This window comes from Monodelphis domestica, chromosome 3, assembly GCF_027887165.1.
Source record: "Monodelphis domestica isolate mMonDom1 chromosome 3, mMonDom1.pri, whole genome shotgun sequence".
Classification (NCBI taxonomy): domain Eukaryota; kingdom Metazoa; phylum Chordata; class Mammalia; order Didelphimorphia; family Didelphidae; genus Monodelphis; species Monodelphis domestica.
Window position 1 is genome coordinate 474980513 of NC_077229.1, and position 21628 is coordinate 475002140.

Consider the following 21628-nt stretch of genomic DNA (forward strand, 5'->3'; position numbering starts at 1 on the left):
TTTAGTCAAAAATTAAGGAAATGATTGCAGATATTTGATGAGAGGAATGATAGCATCAGAATTGTGCTTTAGTTATAGTAGTCTAGATGGGTTTGAGGCAAGGTAAACCAATTAGATGATTTCAATAGTCCAGAGGAGAGGTAATAAGGCCTGAACTGGGACTGTGGCAAAAAGAACGAATGAAGATGTAATTCTGGCGGTAGAATTGACAGGATGTAGCAACTGATTGGATGTCAAGAAAGGAAGAAAGGAGTCAAAGACAATATCAGGTTTGGAGCCCAGGTGACAAGCTAACAGTGATGATACTGACAGATGAAAGCCTAAGACAGATCATTAAGTCTAGTAAAAGCAGTCACAGTGATTAAGTTTTCTTGGAAAGAGTTGAATTACAAGGCTATGCACCACTGCCAACTAATGACAAGTGGTCTATATTGCAAACAGGAGATTTCCTTTAAAAATAACCAATCTCTAGAGTTCAAAATTAGAAGAGATCATTTGCCAATTCACAGATTCCAAAAACCCAGAATTAGGAAAAAACCCTTAATAATGATCTAGTTAAATTCCATACACATTATATTAATTATATATTTGGCAGCTAATTATGTTACCTATATTTATTGAATATTCTTCAATAACCATGAAGTCTACAGTTCCCTCTGTAGATGAACAGTGTTAAAGTTCTTTTCAAGCAGAAATTTCTTCACTATGGCTTTCCTTGAGGAATGACTACACAATTTGGAGAGTCAAAAGTATAGCCCCAAAATTATGAAGTTAGCTCTATTCCAAGAGATTGCAGAGATTAGGAACAAACAAGGCTAACTTTGTGCTGCTCAGAAAAAAATGCTGATGTGAGTTTATTAAATGAAGCAGGTATTTCTCAAATGGCCATGAAACAATTGTAGGTAAAAGTTAAGCTTAAAAGATCCTATCGTATCTTTTATATAAAAAAATAAAAAAAAAACTATCGTTCAAACAACAAACCAAGAAATTCAATATGTCTGTATTTCAAAGAAGCTTCAATATGTTAGTGTCTCCACAAGTACTTGTGTTTAATAAAAAATCCACTCAGAAATAACCACATTTAAGAAAATAATGGCCTTCCATTTTTTTCTTAAATATAACTCTTGAAAAATCAAGGACAATTCATCCAATCTTTTGGGTTTCAGTTTTTCCATTTGCAAAACAGAATAACAATACTTGCCACCAACCCATTTCATAGGTAGATGAATGAGATAAAATACATGCCATTGTCCTGAGGTGCTTCAAGAAAAATATTTTAGGATGGCTGGACACTGAAACTACTTGTAATATTCCAATTCAATAAATATCCATTAAATGCCTGCTATATATAAAGCATTGACTTAGATGCTGAAGGAACACAAAGCTTATATTTAATAATAGCTGACAATTATATAATATTCTCTAGTTTTACAAAGCACCCTCCTGACAACTCTGTGAAACCTGCAGGGTAAGTACCAGTATCCCCATTTTGCAGAAAAGGAAACTGAGGCTCGAAGGTTACACAATAAGTATGTAGAACACCCAGGATTTGAACCCAAGTTTCCCAAGTCCAAAATCAGACCTCTGTACAACTCAACTTCCCAAATATAGATAAGGCAATATAAATAATCTGCCTTAGGGTAGAGATATCAATACAATATAAAACTAAATATATTAAGTACATTTGAGACATACAAAAAAGAGTCATTAATAAAAAATCTTATGTAATTATTTTTAATGCTTTCAGATCCTAAAAATATGACCATTACTAAAGGAACATACAGCTGAACCATATTCAATTTTCCTATGTGTTCCAGAATAATAATTTTGGGACAGAAGAAATAAATGAAAATTTTAGCCACTACTGACCTAGATTCAATTTTATTTTATAGCATGTAAGTGAAGCAACATAGATAAATACAAAGCTTAATAACACTGCCAGTCTGTATACTAATCTCCTAAAAGCCTTCCAACATTATTATTAAAAGGCATTTTCAATCACTGATTTGGTCGAAAACTCTCTTATCCCTGCAAATGAAGATGCTTGTTCAACACTTTCATAAATACACAGGAGGGACAGAGTGAATCTCTCAACTCAAACTGATGCAGGAAGAGACAAGCAAATTCTTGGTAAGAGAAAGTCAGGGCTGATTTTTACGCGACTCCTCTAATCACCAGGGTTGTATTTTCTCCATTCCTATCCCCATTCCAAGGTCCTAAGATATCCTTCTTTGGGCCCTTATTGGCTGTGTTCCCCCCTCTCCCCATATTGGGGGGGGGGGGCTAATAACTCATATACCCACACACATTTAACCTCTTAACACTGAATAGCTTTTAAGAAGAGATATTTACAATAAATGAATTAATTTAAAAAAAAGAGATATTTACTTCCAAAATACAGCAAGAACAAGCATTTTCCTCTGACAGGTCCAGGGCATGCTCTGTGCTCCCCACGGCCATGGTCTCTGTGGGGGCAGGCTCAAAACTAAGCACATTTCCTACATAGCATTAGCCCTACCAAGTTCATGTCTCCATGCAACATGATTGGTATATATGTAGCACTGGCTGCAAGACCCAGCCTGACTTTCAACTTCTTACTTATCCACCCATGAACTCTTCCAGATTCAGATGAAAAGGAAGGATCCTCTCTGAATAACTCTCAGGCAAAGTAAAGGTGAATCCCTAGTATCCTTGCTATGGAAAGAGATTGCATTAGCTGAGCAGACTGCTGGGTGTCTTCAGCCACATTGGGCTTTCCCTCAATTGCTCCCAAGCCACACTCTTTCTCCTGTACACCTCTACTCCCTTCCTTCTTTCTGGCTTAGAAAGTTCCTCTCTTTCTTTAATTATTCAGCCCAATCTTATTCTTGAAACCTTTCCTGATCCACTCCCCTCAAATGAAGTAGCCTCCCTCTGAAAATTTATATTTATAATTATATAATTACACATGTAATTACATTATGATTATTTTATATAGCTTTGTATTCATTCACTTTCTATTTAGGCTACATATATTTGGATACATGTCTGTCCCCATTAGAATGTAAACTCAGTGCAAATTGGGATTATTTCATTCTTGGTCCTTGTACTCATTGCGCATAGCATGGTATCTCTTATGAAGGTGCTTCACTGATTGTTGGGTAAACTGAAAAAGGCACCAAAACCTGCTAGAACAAGTAGGTTCTCTGTTCTGGGGGCCCAGAGATGGAGAAGCAGCCTTGTGGCTTCTTGTTTACTTTATGTGGTAGGGTGAATGACCTCAATCCATACCCTCTATTCACTATAATTGTCTGGAAAGGGCTATAACAAGGGCACTCATATACTATTCCTACCAATAACTTGGGATAAATCAAATCCAAAAATATTTCTGTAACAAACACTTTTGTTATAAAGATGAGATCATCATTATCACTTCCATCATTACTAGAAGTCAGGTTTTCTGACTATCAGGCCAGGGCTGTTTCCATTCCCTTATGTTGTTGATACTTGTTATCCAAAATTATTATTTTTTATGGAGTGAGGGGAGAGCTAGATTGCACATTGGATAAGAATGTCAGGTCTGGAGTCACTTAACCCTGTTTGCCTCAGTTGTTCATTTGTAAAATGAGCTGGAGAAGAAAATAGCATTTCACTCCAGTATCTTTGTCAAGAAAATCCCAAATGGGGTCATGAAGAATCAGACACAACTATAAAATGACCCAATAACATTCACAAAAGGGGACAGTATAATTAATAGAAGGGAAAGAATACTGGCTCTGAAGTCAATGGCCTGGGATCCAAACGCATTTGTGATTCTTACTATGTGGGTGAACTTGGCAAGGTCACTTCATCTGAGCTCAGTTTCTTCCTCCACAAAAGGAGGAATTTGGAGTAGATGGCCTCCAAAATTCTCTCTAGCCCTCAGTCTATGATACTATAAACTGTTTCCTTGTTTACATATTATATTCTCTAGTTGTTAAACAATACCATGCTTATGCTTATTAAGCACTAACTGTATGTGTCAAAGACATGAACCCACTTTCCAAAGAGCTTATAGTGATAGAATGTAAACAACTATTCTTTGGCCTTCTGAATTAGAAAAAAAGTCTTCTAAATGAGAAAAATAGTCTAAGGATCTAAGGAAATTTATCTCAATGCCAAATTCTTACTATTGAGTTTAATAATTCTTATATTTAAGAGAAAAGAATTTTTGTTCTCACCCAGATATATGCCCTTCTCTATTTGATTATATTCATTACTATCCTTCTCTAACTTTTTTTGAATACATGAAATCTGTTTGAAGAAAAAAACATAAAAACTGGAAGAAAGATGCCCACAACTTATATAAACCTGGATCTATAGCAATTTGGGCTTTAGAAATACAACTGAATAGACTTTATATGGACTTTATATCTCTCTCTCACTACTTAATTTTCTTTGATATTTTTTAAACCATATAAATTTATTTATTCCAATTGACTTCCTTCAAAATATCTAAATACCTCTAAATTAAAGAAAAGTAATCAGAAAACCCATAAAACTTTGTATCAAATGAAAAATGTATTCATGTAAAATACATTCATATTTATAAAGTGGTAGAATAATTAATATTAGTTATCCTAATATAAAGTTTCTAATGCTAAAGGACAAAAATTCTTTTGAAGTTTAAGAACTGAGTCAATCAATAGATTAATGAATTGACCTTATATAATGAATTATAATTAAATTTGATACTGGGCAGCACCAAGGCAGATATATAATTATAATCAAATGTGAACAACTTTGTAAAGTATAATAAGTATGTGATTAGGTAAGTAAAAGTAGGTATATACTTTATTTTTTAAAAAAACTGTGATATAAGTTGAAGCAATATCTTACTTCCAGCAAATATCATAAGGGTTTTTGAAAAATATTTTGATAACTACATTTCCACATAATTGGCTTCTTTTGAAATCCTATGTATCTTATTTTATGTACTGGAAAACAACTTTTTTTTTTTTTAGAAGGGGCCCACAGACTTCACCAAACTACCAAAAGATATCATGACACCCCAAAAAAGATTAAGAAATGTTGCTCCAAATAAGATACCATAACTCTTTGAGGGCTGAATTAATAATCATATCCATTTAACCAAGATTTGAATGCAGGTCCACTGACTCTAAGTCTAGTATTTATTGTAATATGCAGTTTCTCTTATTTTTTCTAATACACCCCATGATGAAAGCAGCATTTTTATAAGATTTGCTTGGCATTAGTACATCAGTAGGGGGAAGATTCAATTCGGATACCATTACCCCATGCTGGTCACAAGATGGTAATGCCAGGGCAGTAGCAGTCATAGAGGTATAAAATATCCTCTAAGTATCCTATTTTTACAGTAGTATTTCCTGGCCCCAAAAAGGACAGCAAAGAAGAGGAAAAACTAGAGACAATTAAGATTCAGATTTAGACTCCAAAATTTTTTCTGTTTATATTCATAAATTTCTCATGATTATCACTATGTGCCCCTCTGTGATCTTGCTTATTTAATAGTAGAACAGCAGAAGTTGAGGCAGTGTCTATGAAATCTATAGAGTCATTTCCATACAAACCACCTTTTTTTAAGTCCAATATATAATTTTGTTTTGAGAAAACACTTCAAACAGCTTTTAAAAAATCTTTTTTTTTTAAACTTCAAAGTCTTATACACTTATACAAAAACTTATATACTGGAACAGTACACAGACTGGTAATTTTTTATAATATATAGGTTCATTTTATCTGAAATATTCTTTCAAGCAAGGTTGATAAAAAAGCTCATTCTCCCCTTATTTGCTATTTCTCCAATGCTAACTGGATCACATATATATGATGGATTGGCCTCCCTCCATTGATATACAAGTGGTTAAAAAAATTCCACTTAGCAGTCATTCTGTGTTTCTCAGATGCTTTTGCCAGAACTTACTTACCAACACTAAACTCACTCCTCAACAAGATTTTCAGTATCAGACAATCATCCTGCAGGAGGGTTTCCAAAAGCAAGTTCCAATTACAACAAGGTTGGGATAAGAGCAGTTTCAATCGACCCTGGACTGCCATTTCTCCAGCTGATGGAGTCCTTTCAAAATGTAAGATAAAGAAGGAATAATGTAGTTAATTTATCTATGAAATTAATCGTCTTCAAATGCAGCTGTAATACTAACTCCTTTAAATGTCAATTCCTTCCAGATTACTCTAAAAATGCTTTCATGCTTGCTTTCATGGTTACTTTAAGGCCTCTCAGAGAAGGAATTACATTTAATCTCAACTAGCTAAAAGTAAATTAACATTTGGTGGTCTGCCAAATTTATAACTGATACAAAGTAACCTCACTGATAGCTCAGGGAACAATTTAAGTTCTTGTTTTGTGAGGCAAAAACGATTTGTGTGCAGGAACTTATAAAATTCACTGATATGTCATTGTATACAATATGTAAAATTAATATATGAATGTTTCTTTCATCATTCAGCATATATTCTGATTTTCTGATATTCCAGTGAGTACCAATATTGAGAAAAACACAAAAATGAAATAAATTTATTTTAATCAAGTCAACAAACATTTATTAAATGCTAATTACACAACAGGAAATTTCTAATTGTTGCCTGTGGGAAGCTTTCTTATATAGGATTGTGATTCTAATCATATATTCAATCACTATAACCACTGCCAATTCCAATCCCATGCCTTTCTGGATCAGCTCAAACAATAAGTAAATGAACAAGAACATGACTCTTGGAGTTAAATCATCTCATTCATTGAGTTCAGACCTGGCTCTGCCACCTGTGTGACACTGAGCAAGTCACGATATTTTTGGGTTTCAGTTTTCTTATTTGTAAAATAAGGGGCCTGGACTAGAACACTTCTAAGGCTAGTTCCAGATCTGTTTCTGTGATTAAAAGATTCAGAACCACTATCATGGTTGATTTTTTTTTCTTAGCCTGAACTTATTCCGCTGTTAGAGAATACAAACACACATAGATACACACACACACACACACACACACACACACATTCTAGATGAAGAAGCTCCCTCTACTAATGTTGATCACCAACTGTTCTACAATTTATAATCTTAGAAAGAGTTTTATAAGGTTAAGTGACCTGCCCAGGGTGTCACATAGCCAATTTGGGTCAGAGATGGGATTAGAACCTATATCAGGGCTCTAGCCATGCTGCCTTTTACTGCTGACAACTGGTAATGGAAATCATATCCAATTACATCAAATTTTACAGTTTTCTAGAGGAAGGTAGGAAGTAGGCAAGTAAATTCAGTCCAATTTAACAAGTACATATTCAGCACAGTGCAGGGCACTGTGGTAGGCCCTGGAGATACAGAAATAAGGAAAAACTATCCCTGCCTTTCAGGAACTTATATTCCATTGAAGGAATATAATGTATAACCTCACAGGAGGATCAGGAATGGCTTCTCATGGGGCAGAACATGAGATGAGCATGGAAGGAAACCAGGGATTACAAGAGATTAAAGGAAGGATTATAGAGAATAGCAAGTAGCTATATTGGATTGTGAAGGGGAATTAATAAATCTGGAAAGGTAGGCTAGAGGCAGATTGTGATAAATTGAGAAGTTAGCATGTTATCCTGCAGGCAATGAGGAAACATGGAATCTTCTTGATTAGGGGAGTTACATGGTCAGACGTGTTTTGGGAAGATTATTTTGGCAGCGGTGTGGAGGATGAATTGGAGAGGGGAGACCCTAGAAGCAGGCCAGGCACTAGAAATAGACCAGGTAGGTGGTGATGGTTATGCTCATGTAGAGAAGAGGATGGACACAAGAGATATCATGGAAATAAAATTGACAAGATTTGGCAATTAACTGGAAATAGAGGGTGAAAGAAGGAAGTAAGAATTAAAGATGATTTTGAGGTTGGCAACCTGGGTAACAAGAAGGATGGGGATGTATTCAACAGAGCTAGAGTAGGTTGGGGGTATAGGGAATAAAATAATGAATTCTATTTTGGACATACTGAGTTTAAGATACTTAAACACATCCAATAGGAGATTTCTATCAGGAATAGAGCTCAGGACTACAAATTTAGAGCTGGATTTTATAAAGAAAGACAAAAATAACATATAGGAGCTGATGAGATCACCAAGAGAAAAGAAGAGGGTCTAGGATTGAGTCTTTGTGGACACTTGGCTAGGAGGTGGAGGACAGAGGATGATGACCCAGAGAAGGATTCTGAGGAGTAGTTGTGTAGGTAGTAGGAGAACCAGGAAAAAGCAATGTCATGACAACTCAAGGAGAAAAAACTAGACAAGATGAAGAGTGGTCAACAACATCAAAAGCTGGAGAGATGTCAGAAAGGCTGTATACTCAGAAAAGACCAGTGGGTTTCCTACCTCAGGAGTTCATTTGTAATCTTGGCGGAGACGTTTCACAAATATCTTGAATGCAGAGTGTGGAGTTAAGAAGATGGACTCTGAGAATGGCATGTGGATTAAAGCCATGAATGGGGTGTATCTAATAAAGGAAGAAGGAATTTTCCTGTTGTTTTGAGAATCTGACTAAACACAAATACTTCCAAATGGAATATTAAATTTGGAAGGAAGGAGAGAAAAAAAGGAGAAAACTGATTACACATAACCAAAGCCAACCCCTATAGATGAATAAGTGATCCTATTTTATCTTATTGCCTCTTCCATCTTCTCCACTCTTACTTATTTTCAATCTCTCCTAGTCTTCCTACTATCAATAAACATATCTTTATCTTCTCTGTTTTCAAACAATTCTTAGTCGATCCAGCCATTCCTGTCCCATATCTCTCCTCCCTATCTATTGTGGCTAACACCTTTGAGAAGACACTCTACAATTAGTGCCTCAGTTTACATTCCTCTCACTCTCTTTTGAATTCTCTATGTACTGGCTCTCATCATTTGACCCAACTACTCTCACCAAAGTTACTTGGGCAGCTAGGTAGTTCAGTAGATAGAGTAAGTACTAGGTTCAGAGTTAGAAGACCTGAGTTGAAATATGACCTCTGACATTTCCTGGTTGTCAGGCCCTGGGCAAGTCATTTATCCTCTGCTTTAGTTTCCTCATCTGTAAAACGGGGATATTAATGGCACCTAACAACATCCTAGAGCTGTTGTGAGGATTAAAAAATATAATAATTTAAAAGCACTTAGCACAGTGCCTGATAATACTAAGTACTATCTATATAAATATTAGCTAATTAGCTAAGGCCAAATCTAATGACTTTTTCTCAGTCCTCATTCTGATGCCATAGATCACCCTCTTCTCTGGGTTTTTGTGGCATAACTCTCCTTTGATTTTTCTTTTTTCTTCTTCTTTTTTTAATTTTAAAATATATTTTATTTGATCATTTCCAAGCATTATTCATTAAAGACATAGATCATTTTCTTTTCCTCCCCCCACCCCCCATAGCCGACGCGTAAGTCCACTGGGCATTACATGTTTTCTTGATTTGAACCCATTGCTTTGTTGATAGTATTTGCATTAGAGTGTTCATTTAGAGTCTATCCTCTGTCATGTCCCCTCAACCTCTGTATTCAGGCAGTTGCTTTTTCTCGGTGTTTCCACTCCCATAGTTTATCCTTTGCTTATGAATGGTGTTTTTTTTCTCCTGGATCCCTGCAAGTTGTTCAGGGACATTACACCACTACTAATGGAGAAATCCATTACGTTCGATTATACCACAGTGTATTAGTCTCTGTGTACAATGTTCTCCTGGTTCTGCTCCTTTCGCTCTGCATCACTTCCTGGAGGTTGTTCCAGTCTCCATGGAATTCCTCCACTTTGTTATTCCTTTTAGCACAATAGTATTCCATCACCAACATATACCACAGTTTGTTCAGCTATTCCCCAATTGATGGGCATCCCCTCGTTTTCCAGTTTTGGGCCACCACAAAGAGCGCAGCTATGAATATTTTTGTACAAGTCTTTGTGTCCATTATCTCTTTGGGGTACAGACCCAGCAGTGCTATGGCTGGGTCCTTTGATTTTTCATCTAATTATCTGAATGCTCCCTCTTGGTCTCCTCTGCTGGATCTTTTTTTAGGTCATACCTGACAATCATCTGTGCCCCATAGGGTTCTTTCTTCTGCCCCCTTTTCTTCTCCCTCTATACTATTTAACTTGGTGACCTCATCAGCTCTCTGGATTCTATTGTCATCTTAAATAAACAGATGATCAAATCTATTTATCTAGTCCTAACCTTGGCTGACCTCTAGTTTATCATCTCCCACCAATTATTGGATATTTCAAACTGGAAGTCCCATAGAAATATTAAACAATATGACCAAAGCTCAGCTTTCCCTTCTTGCTGACTTGCTTATGATGTACTGCAATCACCTGATTTACTTGGGTTCACAATCTGATGTCATCCTTTACTCCTTACTCTCCCTAACTCTTTATAACCAATCTGTTGTCATAGGTTACTCACTTTACCTTCATAACATTTCTCAAATATGTCTACTTCTCCTCTCTGACACAGCCACAGCTCTGATACAGACCTTTATCACCTCATACTAGGAGGATTGCAGCAGCCTGATCATTGATCTCCCTGTTATGTCTCTCCTGCTTTAGTCCATCCTCCATATGGCCAGCAAAGTGATTTTCTTAAAGCATAAGTCTGACCATGTCATCCCATCCCAATTCCTCTAAACCCCAGCAGTCAATAAATCCCAGTGGCTCCCTTTCATTTCGAAGATTCAATATAAAATCTTTTGTCATTCAAAGCTTTTTTTTTAAAGCCTTATTTTCTAGCTTAGTATCAGTTCTAAGAGAGAAGAGTGGTGAGGGTGAGGCAATTGGAGTTAATAACTTGTCCAGAGTCACATAGGTAAGAATCCAGATTGGAACCCAGGTCCTTCAATCTCCAAATCTAGCATTCTATCCACTGTGTTACCCGGCTTCTCCCATTCAAAGCTCTTCAGAACATCTGCCCCTGGTTGTGAACTGACCCAACCATTCTGGAAGGCAATTTGGAAACCTTGTCCAAAGGGCTATAAAACAATGTATAATCCTTTGATCCAGTAATATCAATTCTAGATCCCCAAAAGATAAAAATATCATTACTGTATCTCAAAGAGATTTTTAAAAGGGGGGAAAGACCTACTTGAACAAAAATATAGCTGTTCTTTTGGGGTGGCAAAGAATTGAAATTTTGGGTGGGTTATGGCTGAACAAATTGTGGTATATGATGGTGATGGAATATTATTGTGCTGTAAGAAATAATGAACAGGATGATTTCAGAAAGAGATGGAAAGAACTACATGGATTGATGGAGAGTGAAATACACAGAACCAGGAGAACACTGTACACAATAACAGCAACATTGTGGAATGATCAACTGTGAAAGACTTAAGTATTCTTAACAATACAATGTTCCAGGGCAATTCTGAGGGACTTATGACAAAGAATGCTATCCACCTGTTGGAATCATAATACAGATAAAAGCACAGAATTTTTTACTCTAGTTTATAAGGATTTTTATTTTGGGGTTTTGGTTTTACATGAGTATTCTTTGACAAAAATGAACAATATGGAAATATATTTTGCATGATAATACATGTGTAACACACATCAAATTGTTTACTAACTCCAGAAACAGAAACAGGGAGGGAAGGGAGGGGAAGAGACAATTTGGATCACATAACTTCAGAAGACTTGTGTAGAAAACTGTTATACATGGAATTGGTAAAATAAAATGTCTGCCAAAAAGAAAAAGAGAGAGAATCCCCCCCAACCTTCCAGTCTTCTTACATTGTCTCTCCCCTACTTATACTGAGCCTCTTGATGTTCCTTGAGCAACATAACATACTCCATCTCCCAATCTCAAGCATCTTCAATGGCTGTCTTTTATGCCTGGAATGTTCTCCCTCCTTATCTCTGTCTCCTGGCTTCCTTCAAGTCTTCTTTAAGAAACCTTTGCTGATCCTCCTTTATTCCAGTGCTTTCCTTCATTTTATTATTTTCAATTTTTCCTGTATATGACTTGATTGTGCATATATGTTGTCTCCTCCATCAGACTACAATATATTTAATAGTGAGAATTGCTTTTTAACCTTTTTTCTGTATCCTCAGAACTTAGTACAGGGTCTGGCATATTATAGGTACTTAATAAATATTTATTGATTGACTATAGTATAATCACCAAGCTAAATACTACAGAGCAACAGTTCTTAATCTGGGATCTATGAGCTTAAAAACCTTTTTTTTTTTTGCTATTTCAACATAATTGGTTTCCTTTGCAAATTATTTTATATATTTTACTTTATTCATTTTAAAACATTATTCTGACATGGAGTCCATAGGTTTCACTGGTATGCCAGAAGGGTCTGTGATACAAAAAAGTTAAAAAAAACCCTGAGTAGAGGGTAGTTATAAGGTAGAAAACAGAAAGACAGTTTAGAATTCAGTTTGTAGAATAAAAAATGCAAGGAAAAGGCTAGTAGTAAAGCATGTAGCTTCAAATATCTATATACAAATGTCCAAATTATAGACAACAAGCAAAATGGATTCAAGTTCTTTATGCAAAGAGACAAATTACTTTTCAAAGTTATCACCGAATGTTTGATGAGATGAAAAGTATGCTTGGAATATAGCACTGGATGGATCTACCTTATTTTTTTTTTTTAAGATACACATGGGGAGAGAAATTCCATTGTATACTAAAAAGGAATAATTAAAGCTTCAGACAGAGAAAGCATGGTACAGAACATTTGGTTGAAGATAAGTGAAGGAAGAAAGAGAAGACCTCAACAGAAAAAGAAAATAAATGTTCAACTTAGGAAACAGATCACATGCCTGATCCAAAGGCATGATACTGTAGTGATGGAAGGCCTGTCAATTATTTAAATATTATAGTATTCACTTTCTCTCTCCCTCTCCCTGTCTTTCTCTCTCTCTCTCTCCTTTATCCCCTTTTCTCTTCCCTACTAATAATTTCTTGGTTTGCCTTACTGGTCATTATATCATTCAAAAAGTGGAGTAATCCATGAAGAGAAAAGGGGAAATTATATTCTGGATCTGATTCTCACCAACAGGAATTATTGGCAGGAGTGGAAATGATAAATACTGAGGAAGTGAAAACTTTCTCCTATGTCTTTGATGGGGGGGTGGGGAGGGGGGGAAAGGGGAAAGCCAGGCATAGTCTGACAAGCTATGAAAGGGCAAATTTCAAAAGATTCATGGTATTAACTTGGAAATACAGAACGTCTAAGTAGTTAGTTAGGAAACCCACTCTTTAATCAGGAAAAAAGGGATAGGCTTATCATTTGGTCATTACACAAAGTCATGAGTTAAATACCATACAAAGCCAAAGGCTCTGGGACTCTGGGAACCATATTCCTGGGAGAAGACACAGCTCTTAGTTCCAGCTCCTCTGGGAGAAAACATTCTTCTAAGTGCTAACTCCTCTCTGGGAGAGAACACCGTGGCTACGTACCAACTTCCAAGAGATACTGATCCTGAGAGTCTCTTTAAACCTTTTGGGAAGCCTATAGTGACTAACCACAAACAGGTACAAGCCTCTTTGCAGTCAATAGCTATGGCATTAGGGAATGGTCAGCTGGAACAAACCAAGTGCAAAGGTCAAACTCAGGAGCTGGGCTTCCTGAGAGGAAATTTTTACCCAATAGAGAAACCTTTCAGAACAAACAGGTACTTAACTTTCAAATAAAATAGGTGTGCTTAGTACTGGGGTTTCTCAAAGTGCAGAGGTAAACTGAGTCATCCAAATATTCACATTCACAATGGGAAGGAAAGGTAAGATTTTCTGGCCTAAAATGCTGTAGAGGAATTCAGCCTAGGAGGGATAAAGTAATGAGTATAATGAGCTCTAAAACCTTTAGAGTTATATAAATATCATGTGTGAGGTAGGTCCTACCTTAAAAATTTAAGTTAAAATAAGTAGGTATTTATTAATATCAAGACACTCTTCTAAGTTCTAGGAATCCATAGGAGTATAAAATTTAATGGGAAAGTTGACAGGCATTCTAGAAATAACTATCACCTAAGGCAAAAGGTGCCAAGTGCATTGAGAGGTCTAGAAAAAGCAAAATGAACAATTTGAAAATGAATCATTGGTCTTTTTTGGCTAGGACAATCTTGTAAAGTTACAAGGGGAAGGGCATGGATGTTTTATATTTCTTTCCTACTCCTACCAGGGCTAAGTCTAAGGGGGTAAAGGTAGGGGAGTCTCAAAGGCTCCTGATTAGGAGCAAAATTTTAACATACAGAACCTTCCTCATTGAAGGTGAGGCTAATTTTTCTTTAAAGGTGTTGACTGGAGAATTGTTTGATTCAGATTACTAAAGGCTCATACTGTTGGCCAGCTACTTAGAAGGCACTTAATACTTGCTGACTGACTTATTGGGTACAGAGCAGCCTAAAAGCTTAGGAGGGGAGGTTGGAGAAAGGGCTCTCAGAGGTTTAGCCTAAGATCACAAAAGCTTGTAAGGCATGCTTACCTAAATTAGCTGGAGAAATTCTAAATAGCTTTCCCCTGCTGTGGCTAAATAAATCTCCTTTTGCTAACTGTTGAATGACCCATAAGGGTCTCATTTTGATCCAATATCAAACTTAAAACTACTAGGGGAATGGCCTGAAGTCAGGTGCATCCCTTTAACAGGTTTTGTTCAACTAGAATGGATTGTAATGGGGAGCCAAGGACAGACTATACAGTGCACCCCAAAAGACTTGGTGCAGTGTTAAGCTTTAATAACTTTAATAGCTTAATTCTGTACTTGGTCTTTTGGGATGCCCTTTATTTTGTCCAGGACTAGCTTAGCTAAATTCAGTCTCATTACCACTATAAGATAAAGAATCTTTCAGTTACAGCAACTTTCAAAAATCATCTTTTATGGAGGGGAAGGGTTGCTATCCTCTTTAGTGGAAGGAATATTTATACCAATGAAATCACAAGTCCTTGAGATATTAAAATATTTCCTTCCTCATGACACCTATTAATACTCTATTCATACATCTTATGCACTTTTATTCTGTTTTGTATTATAATTATTTGTATATATGTCAAGTCCAACCACCAGATTTTAAGTTCCTCAAGAACAATGTGTTGTATTTTAGACCCACCCCCCTCATGCCTCCAAACATAATTTTATGCTTCTGTACACTGTAGTTACTTAATAAATTTTTGTTAGATTTGTTCATGATTTTTTTTGGCTTGTACACAAATAGTGTATAAGTTTGAGGGAATACTTATCTTTAACCTTATCCTAAGTATTCCCAAATCTATTACTTTTTATTTCTTTCTGAAGTGAGTTTGGTATATTTTTCAATCTACAGTACCTGTCCTAATAATCTAAAATCACACCTAGCAAAGTTTTTCAGTCCCTTACATAACATTTCATGAATAAATAATTAAATAAATGAACAAATGAATGAATACAACTTGTACTAACTCATCTTCTAAGCTCCTGTGATAGTACCAAGTATTTAGGTTAGAACTGGGACAAATCAAAGTTCAAAGCTCTCTGGGAGGTACCATCATGAGTTCAGATCTCTAAGGTCCTAAAATTCTCCTAGTTTTGCCTAAATTTTGTGAGATTATCACTAGTTTGGCTCCAAACAGAATCAAACCTGAATCCTAAGGATTTTGAACTTATAGAGTGAAACCTTGGGGGAAGATAAAGAATGGAGCAAATCTTCTTTGCTCAAATAATCTTATCCCAAACCCTTGGAAGTTACCCTTGTGATCTTGATACTGGTTCATAAATGTGAGGAATTATACTCAAAAAACAAAAAGCAATTAGCATGTGGTAAACAAGATGAAGCTTGGTTTAAAAAAAAAAAACAGCTTTTACTCCCACCATATATAGGTTCAAAAATAGAGGATACATACAAAAAGAGATGTCTTACCCATTTATAGAATGAAAAGGAAGACTTACCCCATACTGACCACTACTGGGGTCCACATACCTCTCCTTTTTTCTCCCCTTTCCTTTTCTTCCAGGCTGGTTCCAGGACCCTTCCTGGATAGCCTCACCGTGACACCCTCCTTTCAAGATAGCAAGGTGGGAAGAATGCTACCACTGGGGTACATACAACTGGACTACCCCTGTACCTGGACTGCTTGACAGGATTTGAATCAACTGGATGTCAAATGACCCCACTTTTTAAAAAGTGAGATAGAGGGCCACCCAGCCTTGTCTCTACCCCTATATTCTGTATTCCTCTGCACTTCCAACTTAATGACTCAAGTAACTGAAGGACCTCTGGACCTGGTTATCTTCCCTATTTCCAGACTCTGAAGACTCCTAGGCTTATCTACTTGCCTTTATATCTAGATCTAGATCTAGATCCATATCTGTAACCATATCCATATCTATAGTCTCCTCCAATGAAGAGAGTGAATTTCTAGAAAGCAGGGACTGTCAAGCTTCTCTCTTTATATGGCCAAAGCTTAGCATGAATAAATGCTTAATAGATGCTTTTTAATTCATTCATTCATTACAACTTCTCTTTTTGCCATCTTTCCCATATTGCCTGCAGCATCATCTTTGAATATGAAAACCAGCAATATGACAGTGAGGATGTATGATTTATGGAATTTTGAAAAGACTATTGGACTTTAAATTCCAGAGAGGTCTGGATTAAACTTCCAACTTCAACAATTACGAATTGCGTAACCCTAAGCAAACCACAAGATATCATTAAGCCTCAACTTACTCATCTATAGAATAATGGGAGTGATAATACTACCTAATGTTCACGGTTGTAAGGAAAACACATTGTAAAATGAACTTTACTTTATAAATGTGAGTTGTCCTTACAATGATGATTAGGGATAATAATAGGCACAGAATAGGTGGCAATAAATATTTCCTGTTAGTAAATAGTATATTACATTTCAATGAATGAGATGTATGTCCAGTTATAAACCAAGACCAATCCAACAAAATTCCTACTACATATTTCTCTCTCTCCTTCCCTTGTATGCAAAATGATGAAAATAATTTTAATATAATTCCCATAGTATTGTATTTGAATACCTGGTTAGGAAAAAAAGAGCTTATCATTGACCAGATGGGAAATCATCTGTTGTAATGTATGCCAGCTTTTGACTCTATCAGGTTAGCATGGATTTTGAAAAGTACAGTGGCGTGACTCATTTAGAGGAAAAGTAATATATTATAAACATTCCTCAATAATTAAGCTAACAGCAATAAATGCATTGAGGAGTTTGTGTTGGACATATGGAGAAGCATATGTTCTCTCATCCTTCTAGCTGATGTAGCTGCAAACTCGAGATTATCTCTATGAAAAGAGATAAAAGGTGAACTCTATATATAAGCCTTGTCTAAATGAACATGTTGAATTTCAGAATCAAAGAAAGAAAAGGATAAATTTTTATGAACAGTGAAATGTCTTTATGATGTCATAATTGGGAGAAAAGATGAACTCTTTTAGGTTATTGGATTTTTTATTGAAGGCCTATAGTTTTTAAGCTTCTGGAGTTATGAATTGGTCTAAAGAATATAAAATTTATTTTTGTGATAATAAACATATATGAAAATGAGTTTAACTGTAGCTATATTGCTTAATAAAGCCACTAAATAAATATTTTGAAGTTACTACAAAATTCTTAGAATGATTATCCTAAATCATTCAGATTTATATTTTGTAAAGCCCATTTCCACATTTCAGAATTTCAAACTTTTAAAATTATTTTGATGGAATTTTCTTCTGAAATGATTATGCACCACTCTATATAGTACAAATGCTTTATATACTTTTCTGAATACCTATCAATCTTAATGAACTAACCAGATGTCTCAGTGATTAATCTATCAAAGAACCAATTACCTTTCATGTTCTAGTGATTATCAAGCAATCCTTTTTATGGCTATCACAACCTTCTCTGTTAAGCTGTTGTTGCTACCTATTGTTTTCTAATGTCATAACTATTGAGCTATCTCATCAGTCAATCAATAATTATTAAATTAGCACTATGTGCCAGGTACAGTGCTCAGTGATAGTGACAAAAGCCCAGAGTGAAAGAGTCCCACTTCTCAAAGAACTTATATTCTCAAATGGATCTGTGATTATTAATTCAAGAATTCCCTTCCACAGTGGAGATGTAAACTCATTCTTAAAAGAAGCTGAAATCAGGGTGGAGTGAGGTTGCTCAGGGAATTTGAGAGTCATGCCTAGAGATGAAGAGATCATGGGTTTAATCTGGCTTCAGACAATTTCTAACTGTGTCATTATGGGCAAATAATTGAACCTGTATTGCCAACCCTTTTCCATTCTTCTACCTTGGAATCAATATATGGTATTGATTCTAAGATAGAAGGTAAGGGTTTAAAAAAAAAAGAAGTTGAAATTTGCTTCTTGCAATTTCTACTCATTGCTTCTAATCCTACCAATGGGACCAAGATAAAAAAAGTTCTGTTATTTTGGACACATTGAGCTTAAGACCAACAATGTTGAAGGTTGCAGAGAAGACTGAGTCTAAAAACTGAGGAAAGACCATTAAATTTGATAATTAAGAAATCATTGATCACTCTGGGAAAAGCTGTTCTAGTTGAGTAATGAGATAGATCAGAAGCCAAATCACCAAAGAATTGAGAAGATCATGAACAGAAAGGAAATGGAGGCACCTCCTGACAATGGCTTTCTCAAAGTTGTTTTTTTTTTTTAAACCCTTACCTTCCCTCTTGTAGTCAATACTGTGTATTACCTCCAAGGCGTAAGAGTGGTAAAGGCTAGGCAATGGGTGTTAAGTGACTTGACCAGGGTCACACCTCTGGAAACTGTCTGAGGTCAAATTTGAACCCAGGACCTCCTGCTCTAGTCCTGGCTCTCAATCCACTGAGTCACCCAGCTGCCCTATCTCAAAGTTTTTACCTACAAAAGAGTGGAGAGATTTAGGATCATAGTTAGGGATGAATGGTTAAAGTGAGGGTTTTCTGAGAATGGAAGAGACATAAGTATGTTTGTAGGGAAGTAGGTAAGCAATGAGATAGAGGGGATGATAGCTAGGACAATCTGCTTTCAGAGACAGAATGGAATAGAGTCACTTATACATGGAGAAAAGTTTGCCTCAGCAAAAAGAACCATGCTAGATAGGAGCAAAGGAGCCGATAGTGGCAGCAGAAGGCATTTCACTGATGCCAGATGAGGAGGAGGGGATAAGAAGGATCTCTAGGAATGGCATCACTTTTTTTTCAGTGAAAGATGAGGTAAAGTTCTTAGCTAAGAGGGTTGTGGGAGGGGGCCCATGGGAGGTTTGAGAGGGATGAAAAAGTTGAGAAAAGCCCCTGTGATTGGTACTGAGTAGTGAGAGTCAAATATAAAAATATAAAAGAATTTGCCTTTCTTTGAGGCTCCAAATGAAATTACATAACATATATTTGCAGTGGACTTATCACAGTTTAATGATTTCATCCAGTTTTGTTCAGCATGATGCGAACTGGAGTAGAGGCAAGAGATGATGGGAATAAATGCACAGCTGAGGCTTAGCAGAGAAAATTTCGTTACAATATGAGGCAATGAAACAATAACCACAGGAGGAAGCATGACATAGATGATGATGATCCAGCAAAGGAGAAATAGAAAAATAAGGAGGCAAATCAAAAGATAGTATCAAAACTCAGAAAAGATTTTCTAGGAATATAATGTAGTCAACAATGTTAAAAGTAGCAAATCCTTTAGGAAGGATCATTAAAACAAAACCATTTATTAAGTGCTTACCTGGTGGCAGCCACTGCTACTAAGTACTAGGGATACACATACAAGCAAAAAGAACAGTCATTGGCCTCAGGTCAATTATAATTTGAGAGAAGATAATTCATAAAATAGAACTGAAAAGCACAATGAGGAAAAACATACTATTCAGAGGCAGAGTGGCTGTTCTGGGTGCTTTCCCAAAATAGAGGTTTTGGAAATACTCCACCAATGGGAGAATGAGTTCACAGCAGTGGAGAAGAAGAACCAAAAAAGCCCATTAGATTTGTCAATTAAAGAGATCATTGGTAACTTTGGAGAGATTGGTTTTCATTGAATGATGGGTCTGAGATTTTATTGCAAAAGGTTCAGGAGTGAATGAGAGAAGTAGAAGCAATGAATATACAGAACTTTTTCAAGGAGTTTGGTTGACAAAGGAGGAGAGATGAAGGCTAAAGGGATTAATGAAAGGGTTTAATGAAAGGTTTACTTTGGGAGAGAAGAGTAGAGCCTGGTCATATTTGAAACCAGCAAAGAAGAGGGGCAGAGTCAAGATGATGGAGAAGGTACAAGAACCAATATGTACAAAAACATTTATAGGAACACATTTTTTGTGGTAAAGAACCTGTCAAGAGCTAAAGGCATGCTCTAACATTGGTCTGCTGGAGTTATAATCAGAATTATTAAGTCTTTTGAAGTTGTTTTTCTTTTAAAATATTTTAATTATGATGTAAGCTATAACTTCTTTTCACTTTTCTATGCATCATTTCATGCAAATCTTCCAAAGTTTCTCTGAATCTCTTTCACACTTTCTTATAGTTCAATAAGATTATATTACATTCACATACTGCAGTCTGCTCAGTCATTTTCCAATTGGTGGGTACCACTTAGTTTCCAGTTCTTTATGACAAAAAATGTGTTACTATGAATGTTTTTGGTCCCTTTTTTTTTCTTTAATATCTTTAGGGCATGTCTTCTAGTGGTATATAGGTAGATCAAAAGACATGCAGAGTTCAGTAACTTTTTTAGATTTAGTTGGAAATTGCTTTCCAAATGGCTAGATCATTCCATCAGTATTATATTAGTGTGACTATCTTCCCATATTCCTAATAACAAATAATTTTATTTTTTAAAAATCATCTTTGTCAATCTGATGGATATGAGATAGAATCTTAGAGTTTTTTTATTTTGTATTTCTCTTATTAAAGTGAACTGGAGCATTTTCATATGGTTATTGATAGTGTTTCTTCTTTTGAGAATTGCCTATTCATATCCTTTGACTATTTGCTTATTTTGGAATGACATATATTTGATTCAGTTCCCTTTGCATTTTAGAGAGACAATCATTATCAGAGTAAGCTGCTTCAAATTTTTTCCAAGTTAACTGTTTCCCTCCTAATCTTAACTACATTTTGTTTTTGCAAAAGCTTTTCAATTTTATATAGTTGATATTTTCCATTTTATCATATATGATATTGTTTATCTTCCTTTATTCAATTTTGTTAAAGTGCAGAACTCAGTCCTGATTAGTGGAAATAATGAATCTTGTAAAGTGGCAATATTCTTCAAATTTGCATTATTTGAAGTTTTGTGCAAAATATGGTAATTGATTCTAGTCCAATGGAAATATGTATGAATTTGAATGTGAATACTTAATGAGATTCATTATTCCTATATCTCCTGTCTTGCTCCTCTAAGTAGTTCATGAAGTGATATTTTACATTTAGGCCACATATCTTTTTAGAGCTTATTGTGGTATATGGCATGACACAAGACTAAACTTAATTGTTGCCAGACTGTTTTCCCCTTATATCTCAGTAGTTTTTGTTGACTATTGAATCATTACAGTTTTGAATATATTGGGTTTTATTTAAATTTACAGAATACAGGGGCAGCTGGGTGGCTCAGCGGATTGAGAGCCAGGCCTAGAGACTAGAGATCCTAGGTTCAAATGT

General features: G+C 35.7%; 1 protein-coding gene across 7 annotated transcripts in view; it reads right to left on the reverse strand.

Annotated features, from left to right (window-relative positions):
• KIAA0825 (KIAA0825 ortholog) overlaps positions 1-21628 on the reverse strand; it is a 554607-nt gene that overhangs the window by 300424 nt on the left and 232555 nt on the right. For 5 of the 7 annotated variants that reach the window (XM_007487289.3, XM_007487287.3, XM_007487288.3 and 2 more), the window contains one exon: positions 5928-6076. In XM_007487289.3, coding sequence (XP_007487351.1) covers positions 5928-6076 — 149 coding nt within the window. Of the gene's footprint in view, positions 1-5927; positions 6077-13649; positions 13792-21628 lie in introns of those variants that run through there. The other 2 variants (XR_008917190.1, XM_056820803.1) reach the window with 2 other exon arrangements.